Source organism: Hypoxylon trugodes, assembly GCF_022578975.1.
Source record: "Hypoxylon trugodes strain CBS 135444 unplaced genomic scaffold F4822scaffold_2, whole genome shotgun sequence".
Taxonomy (NCBI): Eukaryota; Fungi; Ascomycota; class Sordariomycetes; order Xylariales; family Hypoxylaceae; genus Hypoxylon; species Hypoxylon trugodes.
This window is the reverse complement of record NW_026250017.1, coordinates 2,770,413-2,787,084: the sequence shown is the minus strand read 5'-3', so window position 1 is coordinate 2,787,084 and position 16,672 is coordinate 2,770,413. Positions and strand designations below refer to the sequence as shown.

Here is a 16,672-nt window from a genome sequence, read left to right as displayed (position 1 = left end):
TTTTCAGCTCGCAAACTCCTTTATGTCCTCGATGATTTCAGTATGCCAGAAGACTTGGATTAAACCCCGAAGTGCTGCAATCTAGCTTCCTAATTAGTAACTCGACCCGAACTAGATTAGTAGCTCCCTTACCGAAAAGCTCGGCCTAGTGTAAGTGAAAGTGAGATGTGATAACGAACAAACCTGAATTAATACCTATCTTTTATAGGGCCTTTTCGAGCCCATTGGCTGTGTGAATTATGCACTTTAGGTGGCCATTGTACGGCTTATAGATTCGGTAAATAACCGAGTAGCCTCTCCTAAACTAGGCTCAGTTGGTCCTGTAATCCATGTTAATGACTTAGATATGGGAAGGGTATGTTCAATGGGAGCGGGCTCTAGCAGTTCTAACTTCTTGATTAAGTATCTTGCCGTCCCGACCACTTCCGACCTTGGCTTAATGTAGGAGTTCAAGTTCAGCTTGTGCTCATACGTGTCATCCGTCGTACGACAGGTAAGCCACTCTCAGCCATCGGGTAACACTAACTTGTTACGGATGACCGGCTGCAAGACATGCATTTCGTCCCCTCGGATTAATATATGATGTGGAGGCCCATCCTGCTTATCCCGGTTTTGGGTATCTCCCATGGCCCTATGGGTAAATGCCATGTGGTCGAGACTAGACCATGTGGCTGGTACCTGAAAATGTCAGTCTGCAATGCCAACACTTCACGGGAATAGGAATTTCATTACAAGGATGAACCTGCGGCTCTATTCCCATGGTTAAACACTGTATGGGCGCGACTAATGAATCATATCATACGAAAGCTGAGGGGAGATGCTGTTTCAGTATTTCCTCCTTAATCTGATTCTCTGGCATTTCTCCTTGGGATAGTGTTGGTTATATGAGGCTAGAATTCTAAGAAAAGACTTTTATTGGAATTGCAATGACTGTATACTATTCCAAAGACTCGTTTTCGGAAGCTCGTCCCCTTTTACCAATGCTTCTCTGAAATGGGGACCGTGTTCACATCCACGCCATCCTTATACCATCTCTCCTCGTGGGTGATTTTAACGTCATTTCCGCTCACTAATGATATAGAGATTAACAGACACATCCCAAGCTATTGAAGTTATTGAAGGCACTTACTCTGACGCTTTCTCATCAAGCCGTCCTCGGCGAAAGTCCAATCCTCAAGTCCATAGGTACGCCACCATTGCCCCTCAGCATCATACCACTCGTACCAAAATTGGACAGCAATTTTGTTGTCAGTGAAGGCGAACAACTCCTTGCGAAGTCTGTATCCCTGCTCGCGCTCCCACTTCTTGGTCAGGAAGACTTCAATCTCGTCCCGTCCCTGAACGAAGATGCCTCTGTTACGCCAGACTGAGTCCGGCGTATAGGCCAACTTCACCTTTGCCGGGTTCCTAAGTTTTATTAGTTACATACCACATCTATATTTTCGGAAGACGTACTTGGTATTCCAAGCATCTTGAGCGGCTTTCACTTTGATCTGTGCAGTTTCGGCCGTGAAAGGCGGGTACGGGGGTCTCCCCTTGTTGTCGCTTGCCATTTTGTTGAATTTGTGTTTGTTTATCTATTTGCTGTTACTATTGCAGTGTCACTATCAATTTCTATTCTTCTACAAGCCTCATCGATTGTATCATTTATATCCATCAATACCTAAATCATTTGTAATGGTCAAAGTGAAATTACTGATCGCGACGGCCGGGTTTTTCCCCGGAGCGTGGATGAAAGAGTCACGTCGGGCGCCGGAGAAGTCTATTCTGAAGCCAGCGGTGTTCGTTCGGCGGTTATCGGAGTTTTTAAAGACCTCAATTACTTCCAACATGCCTGGTGTCTAGCCTATTCTATCCTAGACGATCCTTTCGACTGGGTCGATTGACAATTCAGTTGAAAAAGTTCCATCTCGAAAGGCGCGCACGCGCACATAGTTTAGGTAATTCATATTACACTTTATTTTTCCTCGGGTTTCGAACGTATGGATTACGTAGGAGTTGCGGCGATCAACTCAGGTTATATGGCTGTTGGTTCAATCCCCGGCCGGCAAGGTCCGATATCGAAGCCAAGCAACCCTTGAATTGACATTGATAGCCTCGAGCAATCCCCTTAATTATTGGTAATGTTATGAACATTTGACCTTTAGAAAATTCTTAGTTTTTTTTGGATAATTCATCGTCAGATGGTTTTCACGAACATCACCGTTGCCCCCCTTGTTCGATATTTGGCCGAGGATTTCCACCCACCAAGAATCAAAATCAAAATATAACAGGTCATACACAATTCAAATACTACATTCTTGACTCACATACACTCGGACTATTGATATGTACGTAAGCTGCAGACTAAACCACCTAGGTAGAATTCCAAATTGTATGATCCTTCAGGGCGTATAGGTAACATCGTCTGTGTCACATTCCAAATACTGTTACCTTCTTAGCTAATACCTCTAAGTCTTTTATGTCATTTTACATATTTTATATGTTACTAGTTACACAATTTTCGAAACTAAAACAACTAAGACTGGTTTATCTATTATTATCTATATAATTCCAAATTTTCACATGTCCATTTTTAGCTTGGCAACTTAACATCAAACTCATTACCTTGCCTATTCCCACGTTTTTCGGTGCTTCTCCGGGTCGGTAACCTGGACCATACATGTAAAGTCTCCGAAGTTAGTAACTTGAGGGTTACCCCCTTTCCCAAATGTTGAATATATCGATAGGAATTATGTGTTAATAGGTTATTAATTTTATTCCGAGAGTAACAATTCAATAAGACATTCGCGTGTTTGAAAGATAAGTATTACTAAGGTATATATCGGAAGGTGATGCGGATACTCCGGAGCTATTATCGTAACAAGGTACATAAGGTACTTTACAAATGACGAAATACTCGTACAAGCTCACGAATGGCACGAATAGCACGAACGGCCGCACCTGCGTTTGGGAAGCACAGAGCATATCTAAGATTGGTAATATGGACCGAGCTAGTCTTTATCTGATCTTGCCTCGCTACTTCTTTGGTTGTAATTTCGAAAAAAAAAGAAGGGAAAGTCCGCAGTTGCTCTAAGAAATAAGCTAATAATACAATGCAAGATACCCCTCCTCTTCCTTGCCCATCAGGGTTCCTCCTTGCCCCACCAAAGCAAAGAAAGCATCTAAGACCCCACCACCACCTTGGCAACTTCTTCGGAACGATGATGAAGACAGTGGGATGATTTATTCCAGTGGGTTTATTCTACATGTACTAGATGTATCAGATGTATCGATACACACACAAGGTTTATGTATGTCGTGATCTAAGAAACACTAGAGTAAAAACGGTCCTGCGCCTGCATTTGCACCTCACAAACACTAAGGCTACATACCTATGTACATCGCATAATACCATAGGTACAAGGAGGTAGGATCGATCAATATAGCACGGGATCCTGGTTATCCGAATTCGCAGCGTCGTTCGCTCGTTCGCTCAGTGCTACCATCTTACTGTAACAACCCGCAAGAAGAAAAAATAAAGCTGTTTCCTAATCCAAGAATCTGGAATTGCGTTTGATAACCTGGCTATATTAAACAACGAACTTCCGCAATTTATTTCTCTCTCCTTCCTTTGTCTACAATCTCTAATTTAAACAATAATCTACGAGTCACTTCTTAAACCCTCGAGTTGCCGTGTCTCAAGCTTCGTCCGAGACATAAAAGCAAGAACAATTATCGTACATCTAGAACCTACCAATCAACTACCTCCAACATGTCTGCTCTCAAGCCTGGCGATTCTTTCCCCGAGGGTGTGACCTTCACCTACGTCCCCTACAACCCAGACCAAGGCGCTGTAACAGCATGCGGTATTCCCGTCAAGTACGATGCCAGCAAGGGTACGTACTCCTCTATATCCAATTAGCTACTAGAAGGGAAAGAATATGTGGAATTAACAAACCCGCAGAATTCAAGGAGAAGAAGGTCGTCCTAGTCTCCGTCCCCGGTGCCTTCACACCAACCTGCCAAAACACACACATCCAGGGCTACATCGAGAAGCTCCCCCAACTAAAAGCCGCCGGCGTTGACCAAGTCATCGTGATCGCCTTCAACGACGCATGGGTCCAAGCCGCCTGGGCCAAGGCTAATGGCATTAAAGACGAGATTGTGAGTTGCATTTCCTCCCGCCGTTTCACGACATACATATCCAATGATATAATTGGGTGCCACAATGCGCGATATACCTTTTACACGGAAGACTTGCATCCCTAGAACCCGTACACAGTGCTATCCGTAAATTTCCCACTAACCAATCCCCCCCAAACCACAGATCTTCGCCTCCGACGACGGCGCCCCCTTCAGCAACAGCATCGGCTGGACCCTCGGCGCCCGCACCGCGCGCTACGCCATCGTCGTCGACCACGGCAAGGTCGTCTACGCCGAGAAGGAGCCCGCCAAGGAAGTCTCCGTCTCCGGCGTCGACGCCGTCCTAGCTAAGCTATAAATATTCCCCACCAATCCCAAAACCAAATTTCCAAATACCACATATAGATAGAATGCCGGAGGAAAAACCGTTGCTAGCAATAGAAATGGGGTGGCTACTACTGCTCGGGAGGGGGGGGGGCAATGAGGGGTATGTTTACTACGCGCGCGAATATCACCCTGAGATATGGGTGTGGATCTAGCTGGGATTGAACAAATTTATATGCGGGATGGCTAGCTAGGTGGCGATCTTAGAAAAATCTCCCCTCAATGTTACCTCTCGGTGGTGCTGATTTCGCAGCATTGGAGGATGGAAGCTGGTAGACTACAGTTAATAGACTCGGCTCAATTCATTCTACTAATTATATCAACCTTCAATTGAGATGCCGAATGTGAATTATCCTGTAAATATCGAATGACCTACGTAGAAATATGCAGAAATACCCCTTCGGAGGGCTTTAGGATTAGTGAGGTAAAAAGGCAACGACCTAGCACAGTAATATTCACACAGAAGGACCGTAGGAGCAAGAACACAAATTCAGACCGTAGAACGAGCTGGTATTAAGAAGCTACCAGGATAGAATTCCCATGGCCATGAGAGATTCCATGCATGCATTCCTTTCCCTCTCCCTTAACCGAATGGATGTTCGCATTTTACACACAAATGCGCGCGCGCGAGTGAGTATTTGTGTGTCAGGTTCGTTTTTTTATTCAGCAATCGAGGTTAAATAAATTCCCACCGAAGACGCCGCCGGACGCAAGAGGTTACCAACTAGAGATGTATGTATGCGTATGGGCATGAATCACATATCATTATCATCTCGTTCCCCCTTTCTATCCTCATGAATTCCTCCCTACCCCCTTAAACGCAAAAGTCGGGAATCTTAACGGGTCTTGGCCTGGACCTTCTGCTGAGCACCTCGGGCTCCTTGCTTGCCGACGATACGTTGGGTCTGGCCCTTGGAGGCTTGAGCGGCGCTCTTGGCCTTCTCGGACTTCTTGGCGGCAGCAGCCTCGGCCTTCTTCTCCTTGGACTCCTTGATGGCTTGGGCGCGGGCGGCGGAACGGGCTTCCGGTCGCATAGATCGCTTCTCCTTGATTACATCGAGAGAGGCACCAACGATGGCTCGCTGGGACTTGACGGTACGGCGCGTGCGCTTCTTAGCGACTTCCTGTATATTCTATCAGTGTCCACCTATTCTCTGCTTTTCCTTCCCAGCGTCCAAAGGATAGATAGTAATATCCGTAGCATTGGGATAGGATATATAGGGAATCGTACCTCGGAGATACCCTTGCGGTGTTGTCGTCGGAAAAGAACAGTCCATGAGATTCGGCGGGGGTTCTTTCGCTGAAGGAAGAGGGACTCGGATTTACCGTTCTGGAATCGGAAGATCTTGCTGTCGCCTCGGACGTAGAGCTTACCCTGTTATTTCATATTTCAATTAGCCTTCATATCCATCAAAATAATATCGCATTGACCGAGAATAATTGAGACGGGGAGGAGGTATCGTAGCCGAGAGTCACGGGTCATCAATGTGTCGCGTCCATCTTTCCCATCTCTTTCGTTCCTTTGTTCAAAATGTATGGTCGGATTCATTCGTGTATGGTGGTCGCAGCGATGGGAATGTTGAAAGTGATAAAAAACCAATAGCATACCTTGCCAGGGTAGATTCTCTGGCCAGAGAAGGTGTCTTCGTAAGTTCTCATGGTTGCGGTTGATTTGCGCAGAGAACTTCGGTGGACTGCTGTGTTGAGGTTAGTAGTTTGATGGTTGGTGTTTTCGGTTGGATTAAATCGAGAGTGGCCGAATTTCGTAAATGTCAAAGTTGCGCACTTGTGTGGGCAGAATGACTAAGCCCATCAAATCTTTTTTTTTTGTTCTTAGGGTCTCGCTAGATGTGGCTCGTTTGCGAGAAGAAATGTGGCTTAGCCGACCAAGCGGAAGCACTGGCCAACTTAAATTGAATTGAGTTTGGTCTCTGCCCCTTTACTAAAAATAACTCAATTGTTGCATACCCTACCGTCACTCGCTTGGAAATCTTCAAGATCACCGCAGATTATTTTATGATTTTTAGTGAATAATTGGCCCTTTCATATTGGTGTATTTTCAATGAGTCTCTTTGTTGAGTAGGGTCCACTCGAAATCATTAATCAAACAACGAGCACCTCGTCTAAGAGCTCAATTATGATCCAATGACTGTTACGGCGGACGATATCGCTGCGCTGGTATTAAAACATTATGACGCGCTGCCTGCGAAAAGGAAACCCGTTGTTAGAGGAAATGGGCTTAGAGAATGGGTTCCGTTGGCGGGTATAGTGGCGCAAGGTACATATTGACTTTTGCTAGCATTGCTATTGGGTTCCTCGATGTATATAGAATAGAGCGATAGCTGATGCGTTGCAATAGGAAAAGATGATGAATTATGGTGTTTATCCCTCACGTAGGTTAGCTTCTCGTGATTCTTCGATGCTGGGCGTAGATCTGATGGTTGATAGGACTGGCATGAAATGCCTTCCTACATTAAAAATATCACAGGCACAAGGAAATATCCTACATGATTGGCATGCTGAAGTACTAGCCATTCGAGCGTTCAATCGGTTTGTGCTAGACGAGTGTAAAGTCTTAGCTGAAGGAGGCTTTTCCGAGTACTTACGATGGCGAACTCCTCTGGGCCAACAACAAGATGAGGCATGGCACGCCCAACCTTTCACCTGGAAACAAGACATCACTTTACATATGTATTGTTCTGAAGCGCCATGCGGCGACGCAAGCATGGAATTAATAATGGCCTCACAAGAGGACGCTACACCATGGGATCTACCGCCAGCAACTCTCCCTAACACCGATCCTAATACAGCCTCCACCCTTTCTACCCTTCCAGGCAGAGCCTACTTCTCCCACCTTGGCATCGTCCGGCGCAAGCCCTCACGCCCCGACGCCCCCGCTACCCTCTCCAAATCCTGTTCCGACAAACTAGCTCAGAAGCAATGCACATCTCTACTCGCTTCAACGACTAGTTTGCTCGTTGACCCTTCCCATGTATACATACACACCCTTATCCTCCCAAAATCCCGATATAGCGAGTCCGCCTGTCGGCGCGCATTCTCTTCCGAAGGGCGTATGAGAAGCTTGACTCATCCAAGCCACAACGACGAGAAACGAGGAGGCTATACCTTCCGCCCATTCACCGTCGAAACTACTACCCTTGAGTTCGAATTTTCGCAAAGGAGTGTGGCCGGACCTGCCGACTCTAGTAGCGATGACAAAAGCATCGATGAACAGGAGAATCGAACACAAACATTAGTGAAGATAGCACCTAGCAACATATCCGCAGCATGGACACGCACACAACCCTCAGAAGCGACACTAGGTGGGGTGCTACAAGGACGGAAGCAATCAGCCGCGGACGATAAGGGGGCGAGTTTCGCATCACGACGACGGATGTGGGAAATTGCTGTTGAGGTAGCTGATGTACTTCCATTTTTGCCGAAAGGAAAATTGGAAGACGAAGGCGTAAAGGGCATCCGCAGGGCACTTAGATCGGAAACATATGGTGGGATAAAAGACTCAGTGCTACTGGAGCCCCGAAGGAAAGCTAAGGAAGAGGCTAGAGTAGAGGCGCTGAAAGGATGGGTGAGGAATCTGGGAGATGAATCCTTTACGTTAAAGTCAACGTGACTAGTAGCCGCTACTTAGCTACTACTCCTCGATAGAATGGAATCCGAGATGAAATATACGGAATAGTCACTCAAAAAGACCACGGGTTTGAAACAGATTTCTTCTTTTTGGTACAGGCTGCAGCGTCGGATTCCTCACTACCACGCTGCTCACGAAAATAGGTGTACCTAGATAACCTCGCTAGCATAACTTGACGAAAATCAACGTAAGTTGCTGTTATAGTTAGGAAATGGGGGCGAAGGCATGATTTGTGTCGCGCGAGGAGGAAGAAAAGGGGGAGCAACACAACAAACATGCCAGACTACCTAAGGTGACGACGTTGGGAATACCCCCCTTTTCATTCATAAACGCAAAGGACCAGCGGCTACCGAGAAACTCCCTTCCCAACCCTTTTTCTCTTGCGGGAGATGTGCGAGAGACAAGATAAAAAAACAGAACCACCATCAACCGGTTCAACCAAATGCCATACCGTTTCCGTCGTATCTTTCCTTTTTTTTTTTCTTTCTCGCATTATTCATTCCGAATCGTTCAAATAAAAGGAGGGGAAGAGGAAGTAAGTGTGGTGTCTGGTCCGTTTGTAAAGGTGTATTGTCGGGTTGTTTATTCGACCTTGCTCTCGAAGTTCTCGCCAGCGACTAGGTCAGGGATATCATCGTCATCAGCTTCCTTGTTCTCCTTCGACATGCTCTGGTAGCTCTCAGCCAATTTTCGAAGAGAGGCGAGCGAGTCGGGGCCCAGCTGGTTCAGGATGCCAGGTACGAGCTCCGTAAGCTCCTTATCTTCACCGGCGCCGTAGATGGCAAAGGTGTTAGCCGGAACGGCAGCGTGGACTAGGATAAAAATGTTAGTAGGTGCATATAGCCTTGTGGTTGTTGACAATCGAGTGGCGAGCATGCATAGCATCGTGTTCTCGATATCAAAGCTCGGAAGAATTGGGAGGTCAGGTGTTTATGCGGCGTAACCCACCCTTGGGAGCAGAGAAGTGGATGACGTTTCCGTCGCTCTTGAACATGTTGACTTCCTCAATTGCCTGGATAGGCTGGGTGTTCAGCTTCTTAAGGGTAGCTTGTAGCTTCTTGTCGTCGTTGGCGCTTCGGGCGACGTTTCGCTTTTGCTTGTGTCTCGGGGTACCCTTTCCACCTACACACATTTTTCAAATTATTATTAATAATCATTTCCCCTCGGCAGAAAAAATGGTAATCTTCTTTCTATAATAAAAAAACATACCAGTTCGCGCCGGGGCCGCACCACCGAACTTCTTCTTGAGAATCTCCTGTACGTCCGCCATAGTTGTGAAGATGAGAGCTATCTCTTTCGGTCGATGTTGGGGGTGGTGGGTGGTAGGTTATTCGGCGACAAAGCTGGTGGGATGGTGAGTTAGCTAGGTATTTTACTTATTTGTCTGTGCCTGTGTCTTTGGTTTATTGCGGGACAACGCCGAATGTATTCGGGTGGGAGGAAGTAGAGGGGTAATTGGTCTAAGGGTCTATTCTTTTGGTAATAAAACCAATAATCTTGGTCTTAAACTCACCTAAAGGAAAAAATTACTGCGAGATTTTACCGTCGTCAAGAGAAATAAGTTGTAGCTCTAAGATCTTAAATCTCGAATTGGGGCGATGAGGCCTGAGGTTGGGGGGAAGAGAGGCACATGGAAATTGTGCGTTGCCAAGACTTTTACGCACTTTTTTCGCTTGAGGATCAACCCTCTTCCGTAATACCCCGCCGTACGTACCTGCCGTACTTTACTTGTGTTACCACCTTTTATCCTTATCGTAGGCCCCTAAGCAGCCCGCCAGCGTGATTTCCTTCCGCTATATCACATCATAGCGCTCTACTATTATGAAAACCAATGCGAATGTCACTTAGATAAATCCCTATAAGCTAAATTTGCAAAGAGCATATCGCATTCGTTACTCACTTTCCCCTATCTGACAATCCCTTTCTCCTTTTCTGTTTCTTTTTAAGTTTTAAAATGTGCAAAGTGTTGCCGTAATAGCAATCCTCAAACCTGATATAGTGTCAACCCCCTTCGTCCAGTAACTAGCTAACGCATTTTCAAGGAAAATGATCACTAGTCTGCCTCAACCAATAATTTCGCCAATTCATCCATGCTTGTCTCCCCATCATCATTCAGCTCAACGAGCTCTTCTCCGTGTGTTTCCGATGTTTTCTGTGCTGTTTGCTGTTGGGCACCCTTGATCATATTTGCGACGTTCACGAGGAACATAGGGTTGTCATCCATCTTGTTTTCATCCTCGATTACGCCAGCACCGACAAGCCTCTCGAATTCATCCTCGTCATTGCTATTATCGTCATCTAGCAATGCCATTGTCGGCTCTGGTACATTCTCTAGAGCAAATTCCTCCTTTGAAGTGGCGATTCTCCCGAGCTCCGGCCCGAAAATCCACGGAAAACTGATCAGCGGCATCTCATCGGTTGCTAACGCCTCGCTGCCTGATGTTTTCTTCTGTATCGCTTGAACCTCTTCCCATGTGACGAAATAGGTAGCAGCTATGATGGGGTATAGAACGCTCATCTCTCGGGACCCCGCCAACTTAACACATGCTTCTCTGAACCGCTCTCTGTGGTTGACCATCACAGGTTCCATTGATTCCTGTCGTTTGTAGTCACTTCCGACTAGAGGTTTAGAGAGTACGAAGGTCGACCAGACTTCGAACTCAGTTCTAACGTCGTGTTGGTTCATGATCTGTTTCATAGCCTTGTCATGCTGTCTCTTGACCATCCTAACCGTCTTCAGTTTTTCCTCATTCATGACGTACCGACGAAGAATCCTCTCATCAAAGGTGCCGTCTAACTTCGGTCTGAAGTCTACCTTTGCTACCTGATCATAGAGCCGACCGAGGATTCTTTGCGATCGATAAGTTTTATGTGCTGGCTTTTCCATAAAATGTGGAAATCTCCTCGGTCGCAGTGATGCGTCTAGCAACGCCTCTCGGCCGGTCTTGGGGTAATCGACGGCGTTGGAATGTAGGCGTGCCAGCTCAATGCACTGTGGATCCTTAGGTCCATCTTCTAGCATATCGGACTTCGCTACGTGTGCATGGGCAATTGTACTTAGTGCATCGTTCTTCATATATCGTACGAAAAACGAAATAAGATCCGAAACCCTTACGTCCCGGTCGAGTTGTTCCTCCTTTGGCTTCAAAGCGTCATGCTCCATGGGAGGATGATTCCACTCATGTGGTATAAGCTGAGGATCCCATACAACAAAGTAATCGTCGCCGTCGAGATCCCCTCCCGAGCACATAGAGGGGATATCACGGTCTCCAGTAGTGGGAAACACAACGACGTCGCGAATATGTCTCAACGCTGGAACGTCTACTGCTTGTACAACTCGGATATCGCCGGGGTGCAGGGATGGGTTTCGGCCTAGCATGCATATGCCAGTAATTACTGTATATTCCCCTTGCTCTCCCGGGTTGGCACCTACCCTGGGTACCTGCAGGAAGATTTGTGGTAAGGTGTTGGGATCTTGCTTATCGCTAGATTTTACATTGTCGAAATGTCCTCGGAGAGTGCGCGTCTCATCCGCGCAGCCGAAGACGAACGCACCTTGGTCCACTACTATTCGAGCTTTCTCTCGGAGTAATCTCATAGACCAAGCGCGCCAGACTTGTAAAACAGTCACGAAGAATGGCTCTTGAGTCAACATAAACCCATCTGCTATCATCTGCGCCATAGTGGTAGTGATGCCATTCTGGTCAACGTACTTGCTGAGTAACTGCATGGCGGTTCGGGGATCTTCCATCGCAAGTTCGTAATCCGCCACCTGTTTCTTCATCATGTCCTCAAAAACTTTATCCGGCACACCCAAACAGCTTAGAATGTTAATGGTCTGCCTATTCAACGTCGCAATAGAAAATCTGGATGACTTGATAATCTCGAGGCCTTTGGAAGTAGAATTGAACTTATTTTGTGAAGGTCGAAGGTGGACTTCATTGAAAGGCACGTCTGGCCACTGTACCAAAATTCCTTTACTACCTCCGAGTCTAAACTGAAAAACAGACGGGATTGCCTTGCTCTTATTTGCTGAGAGATTCTGTACGAGGAACCTAGCACGGCTAGGTGCAATTTTCCCAACTCCATCGGTAAAGCACCGACCATTCCGCTCAATATCTTGAATATGGACTATGGTTTGACCGATTGGTGATGTTTTCGGAATGCTTGTCGTTGAAAAGCATTGTCCGAGCCTGGCGGCGTACTTGGCTACGTTACGGATGTGGTTGACATCACCCATCCAAGCCCGAATATTATCGCAAGTCAGAAAGTCAGTAGGGCAGAAGAAGTACGCGCCGTTCTCTCGAAATTGGGAGTTTCCAGTAGCAAGATATTGGAAATGACGACCGCCAATGCGAATACCGTTCCGTAATGTTCGATGTACTCTATTGAATAGAGCATTGTCCTTCGTATTGTCCGGAGCAGGGAAAATACGGCCCTTCGTAATTTCGTCGGTGAATTGAACACGTATAAAGTGGTCTTCATGGTTGGCATAATGGCGAAGGACACGGTTCGATGGTTCCGGTGCCGGATTACTAAGATACATAGTCGTAGGGGTGACCACGACTTTCCTCACCCATTGACAATGCTCAGGTAGTGAAATCTCCGGGTAATGTCGCATAGCTTTCTTATCCTCGAAGAGCGACATCGGGTCGTAAATTCTCTTTCCGTCTAACCTCGCGCTGTCCTCCGGGCGATTACCGATGCGAGGTTGCGAAACATATGATAGGAGATCCCTAGCCCTATTACGACGCTTAGTATGGCTCTTGGAGAGGTCGGCCAGTCTTTGCAAAAATTCAGTTGTGATGTTAGCTTCATTGAAGAAACCCTGAGAAATGCAGGTTTCAAGCTGATATCGAACATCATAGGGGAGACGGATATCTTCGGTGTCAGCTAGCAGGGCTAGATTCGATCCGGACTTGGTATCATTAGATCTCCGAGGCTCGAGCTGATCCCAGAAATTCAATGCCCGCGCAGGGACTATCGAGAATTCCTTCGAGGTCGTTCGATCGATACCAATGTTGAAACTTTGCAAGGCTTCTCTCATCATTTTCCAATTTGGAAGAGCGGACTTTGCGAAGGTCAGTCGATATGTAGTCCATCTGCCAATATCGATGAACTGATTGACTCCGCGCAAAGAGACAGGGTCGTCCTTGAACCATGCTGTGTCATAAGTAATATCGACCGTTCGGTTCCAAACATCTCGCATAGACCAGGAATTTTTGTTCTCCGAATGAGAATTAGTACTGTCGTGCTTGATGTAAAAAAGTGGTGGGCTTGGTAGGGGAATTATCAGGGCCCAGGTATCCTCATCGACATCAATTTCGACTAGATTTTTGAGGTGTATAAATGGGATATGAGTTTTGTACTCTTGAGTGTACTCAAACTTTCCAATGGGTTCAGGATGTCGCATACTAGGGTTCTCACGACGTGGATCCTTGATATTGCACGCAAATAAGATCTCAAGTTTCTTGCTTTGTAAGTTAGTTGCGAGGAAAAATTGTCCTCTCTTGTCGTTCCGGACCGTTTGCAGCGGCATCATTTCGTTCTCGCGGGTCAGCATGCCGAATTGCAAGGCCTCCATCGTTATGCGCATTAATGATGGATAAACACGGCCATTCGATGCACGGATTTGACGATTACGCCGGTCTTCCATGAGCTCAATCCTTACTCTAACATTTTGGTTCGAGACCGTAAGGTTCATAGTATCATTCCAGAACTGCTTGGAGGGAGGCGGGGTGTAACAGATACGTGCGGCTCCATCTCGTTCTCCGCGTCTTCCCTTAAAAAGTTCCACGTAGTCGAGTTCGCCATAAACCTTAAAGATTGTCCGTATTTCCAGAGGTGTCGCTTGAGGTGGGAGACCTCTTATACGAAGGCTGATGCTGTCCCAGTCTGTCCATTGTGGTTTGAAACTGGTATCCAAAGCTGATAAGTGTGGACCTTGCCCAGATTTACCATTCATACTGGTAGGATTTCTTCTACTTCCTGCTGCAGAATAAGTTCTGGCACTAATAGGGTGTGATAGTTGGCCTGGAATCGACTTAGGCCTTTGGGGCACTGTTTGAGAAGCTCCGCTAGACGCAAGATCGTATTGCGTTTCACTGTTTTGTGAGGATTTCTGGTTGGTTGACTCCCGTCGATAGGGTAGGACAAAGCGAGGTTGTTTTTGAGGGGGTAAAGTGTGCATAGAATCGCTAATGCTAGATGATTGATCGGTATCTTTTGTAGTAGATGCTTTGCTTTCCTCTGCGTTTCTGATGCTGACACTAGGGAATTCTGAAATGGGGAGCTCAACCGGAGGTGAGCCCCCTTGGGCAGGATGCGAGGAGTGATTCATCAGGCCTTGGTGAGTTAGGCGTGACACTGACTGGGAAGCTAGTGGTATGTCAGTGTCTTATTTTAGAGTTTCTAAGATTAAGTAGTAACCTTCGATAGAGCAGTTGCGTGGTGATATTATATACACACGAAGGGAATAATATTGACCCCCACATATGTAGGTAGGTAACTAGGACGCTATGGATTGAATGTTGAAGGGTAAGGCGCAAGCGATACGTGAGCCAAGATATTGTCGGCAGGACGAGCCTTACATATAATACCTCTGTAAAACGGCAGACGGGAAAGGAAGGGAATTAATTACCTGTTAACACTATGTGCCAATTGAAGCGTAGATAGCAGTGGCGGCGTGGTGAGTGAGTTGCGCGTGCTGGCCCGGCACCGACTCACAAAGCTAGAGACGTGAATATAATAAGATTAGTATCTTGAATGTCGAAATGACGGCGTAGAATGCCCCCTCAAGGTAAATAAGAGCGAATGGATAATTGACGGCTTAAAGAAAGCGGGCTGCACTAGAAAGATTGTCGGCGATGTATGCTATTGATGGCGAAGTTATTGGAGGATGGGTTTGGAGAGGCGTATGTTTGGGGGATATATGGGATGTAGGTCAGGCAGGCAGCACCTCCGGGGTAAAACAAACTCCGGAAAAGAAATCAACAGCAGTTAGTGCCTGCATCATAGGCGGCTATAATGAATATTTTAACCCATATGATAGCGTGCTTGCTGTATATGGCTTCTACAGGTAGGTACGTGCTAGAGGTAATACTGGACCTCAAAATATAGACTAGAAGTAACGATCATGAAAGAAATTAGAGTTATATTAGTTTATGAAACCTGCTCATGCTGCTCTTTCATGTTTTCACCAATCCTGCCAGGTCTCATGCACCTAGCCGAGAAGGCCCAGTGAAGTGCGTTTGTACTTTAAACCATGATTGACGGCGTGAACTTGCCGTGTCCTTCGCAGATACTACTTTCCTAGATACCTGAAGTGGGTTTGCTACGAACTTTATATCAGAATTCATCTGAAAAGGGGGATCCTCTTTCTCAATTGATAGTGAACCCAGTTCATGCCGAATTGATGGCACGAAGCAACTCCGATCTCGACGCCGGTCCCGGACTCAGACCCACCACAGCTGTTGGCAACTACCTAGGTACGGATGAGACTCGTTCGTTTGGCCATTTATTCCTAATTTCTGTCGAATCCTTGAGCACTTGGTAATGATATCCCATTGATCAAGACGACCGCACGATTGAGAATAGTCCGCAGGCATAAATCGGGTCATTTGGATATACTACCTATGGCCATTCAACGTGGTTTGGTTGTTTTGTTGAGTAAAAGAAAGACTGCTTATGTTCACAGTCAGCTAATCGTTGTATTTAGGTCGAGGGGTGACGTGCATAACATACTTTAGATATGACGGGTATCCAAACCACGTCGCAGCGGAATGGCGACTAGCTCAATCCTATACCAACTGAGCTATTCTCCAAGGTTGAGGAGAACTGCTATGAATCGATAGAAGCCTAACTAGCACCGCTAGATATGCCATTCAAGAGTATCAGGTCAACCATGGTATGTAATCCGTTGTAGGATAAAACCCGTGAACCACCATAAAAGCGAACTGGTCGGTATAAAATTTACTTGGGCCAAAGAGGAGGTATAAGAAAGTGAGGTCCAAAATCTAGGAGACCAAGACCAGTATCACCATCGAAGTGCATAGATTCGTAGAGCCCATGTGTGATTTCATAGCGCACCAGGCACTTCCAAATCCCAGCCTCCTAAAAGCCATACCACCATACACAACACGCGAGACCATCAAAATCCACAACATCTCCTTTCCACCCCTCGCGGTACCCAGAAACCACCAAAATTGCCCAATGCACCAAACTCAAATTCCCCCTGCATCCAACCAGGCAACAGCACCAGCCGACCAATCCCCGGCCACCTGCCAACCAAATAGCAAGCCTTATATTAAAATAAAACTATACTTTTCCAACGCAGCAGGACTCGGAGAGCCCTGTAACAGCCTGTTTGGGCGGGACTGGCTAATCCCGCTAGCTGACAGCATGCTTGACAAAACTCCCCCTTGGGGTCCCGAGGGGATTTTGGGGAGGTGGCACGCCAAGAGGGTGGGCTAGGGTACGTGCGGCATCTCCTTTTTTGCCAATTTTTTATTTTTC

The 16,672-nt window shown here is 46.5% G+C and overlaps 7 protein-coding genes across 7 annotated transcripts; 2 read left to right on the top strand and 5 right to left on the bottom strand.

Annotated features, from left to right (window-relative positions):
- Positions 1-635: 635 nt before the first annotated feature.
- Positions 636-2,327, bottom strand: F4822DRAFT_391435 (DUF1348-domain-containing protein). Its single transcript, XM_051457128.1, has 4 exons — positions 1,631-2,327; positions 1,456-1,577; positions 1,130-1,407; positions 636-1,069 (listed from the first exon to the last, which is right to left on the bottom strand). The coding sequence occupies exons 1-4, from the start codon at positions 1,655-1,657 to the stop codon at positions 975-977; spliced, it is 522 nt and encodes a 173-aa protein (XP_051318345.1). The 5' UTR covers positions 1,658-2,327; the 3' UTR covers positions 636-974.
- Positions 2,328-3,133: 806 nt separating this feature from the next.
- Positions 3,134-4,837, top strand: F4822DRAFT_391433 (Redoxin). The gene is made up of 3 exons (XM_051457127.1): positions 3,134-3,878; positions 3,947-4,146; positions 4,310-4,837. The coding sequence occupies exons 1-3, from the start codon at positions 3,755-3,757 to the stop codon at positions 4,481-4,483; spliced, it is 498 nt and encodes a 165-aa protein (XP_051318344.1). The 5' UTR covers positions 3,134-3,754; the 3' UTR covers positions 4,484-4,837.
- Positions 4,838-6,286, bottom strand: F4822DRAFT_391429 (ribosomal protein L24e-domain-containing protein). Its single transcript, XM_051457126.1, has 3 exons — positions 6,118-6,286; positions 5,741-5,884; positions 4,838-5,633 (listed from the first exon to the last, which is right to left on the bottom strand). The coding sequence occupies exons 1-3, from the start codon at positions 6,166-6,168 to the stop codon at positions 5,346-5,348; spliced, it is 483 nt and encodes a 160-aa protein (XP_051318343.1). The 5' UTR covers positions 6,169-6,286; the 3' UTR covers positions 4,838-5,345.
- A 186-nt stretch (positions 6,287-6,472) lies between these two features.
- F4822DRAFT_132792 (adenosine deaminase/editase) lies at positions 6,473-8,398 on the top strand. Its single transcript, XM_051452737.1, has 3 exons — positions 6,473-6,787; positions 6,869-6,902; positions 6,958-8,398. Exons 1-3 carry the CDS (start codon positions 6,655-6,657, stop codon positions 8,138-8,140), a joined length of 1,350 nt encoding a protein of 449 aa, XP_051318342.1. The 5' UTR covers positions 6,473-6,654; the 3' UTR covers positions 8,141-8,398.
- F4822DRAFT_132775 (uncharacterized protein) lies at positions 8,176-8,587 on the bottom strand. Its single transcript, XM_051452736.1, has one exon. It carries the CDS (start codon positions 8,433-8,435, stop codon positions 8,211-8,213), a length of 225 nt encoding a protein of 74 aa, XP_051318341.1. The 5' UTR covers positions 8,436-8,587; the 3' UTR covers positions 8,176-8,210.
- On the bottom strand, positions 8,220-9,694 carry F4822DRAFT_391427 (NAC domain-containing protein). The gene is made up of 3 exons (XM_051457125.1): positions 9,368-9,694; positions 9,107-9,280; positions 8,220-8,970 (listed from the first exon to the last, which is right to left on the bottom strand). The coding sequence occupies exons 1-3, from the start codon at positions 9,426-9,428 to the stop codon at positions 8,741-8,743; spliced, it is 465 nt and encodes a 154-aa protein (XP_051318340.1). The 5' UTR covers positions 9,429-9,694; the 3' UTR covers positions 8,220-8,740.
- A 268-nt stretch (positions 9,695-9,962) lies between these two features.
- On the bottom strand, positions 9,963-15,033 carry F4822DRAFT_391420 (RdRP-domain-containing protein). The gene is made up of 2 exons (XM_051457124.1): positions 14,799-15,033; positions 9,963-14,536 (listed from the first exon to the last, which is right to left on the bottom strand). The coding sequence occupies exon 2, from the start codon at positions 14,496-14,498 to the stop codon at positions 10,212-10,214; it is 4,287 nt and encodes a 1,428-aa protein (XP_051318339.1). The 5' UTR covers positions 14,499-14,536; positions 14,799-15,033; the 3' UTR covers positions 9,963-10,211.
- Positions 15,034-16,672: the final 1,639 nt, after the last annotated feature.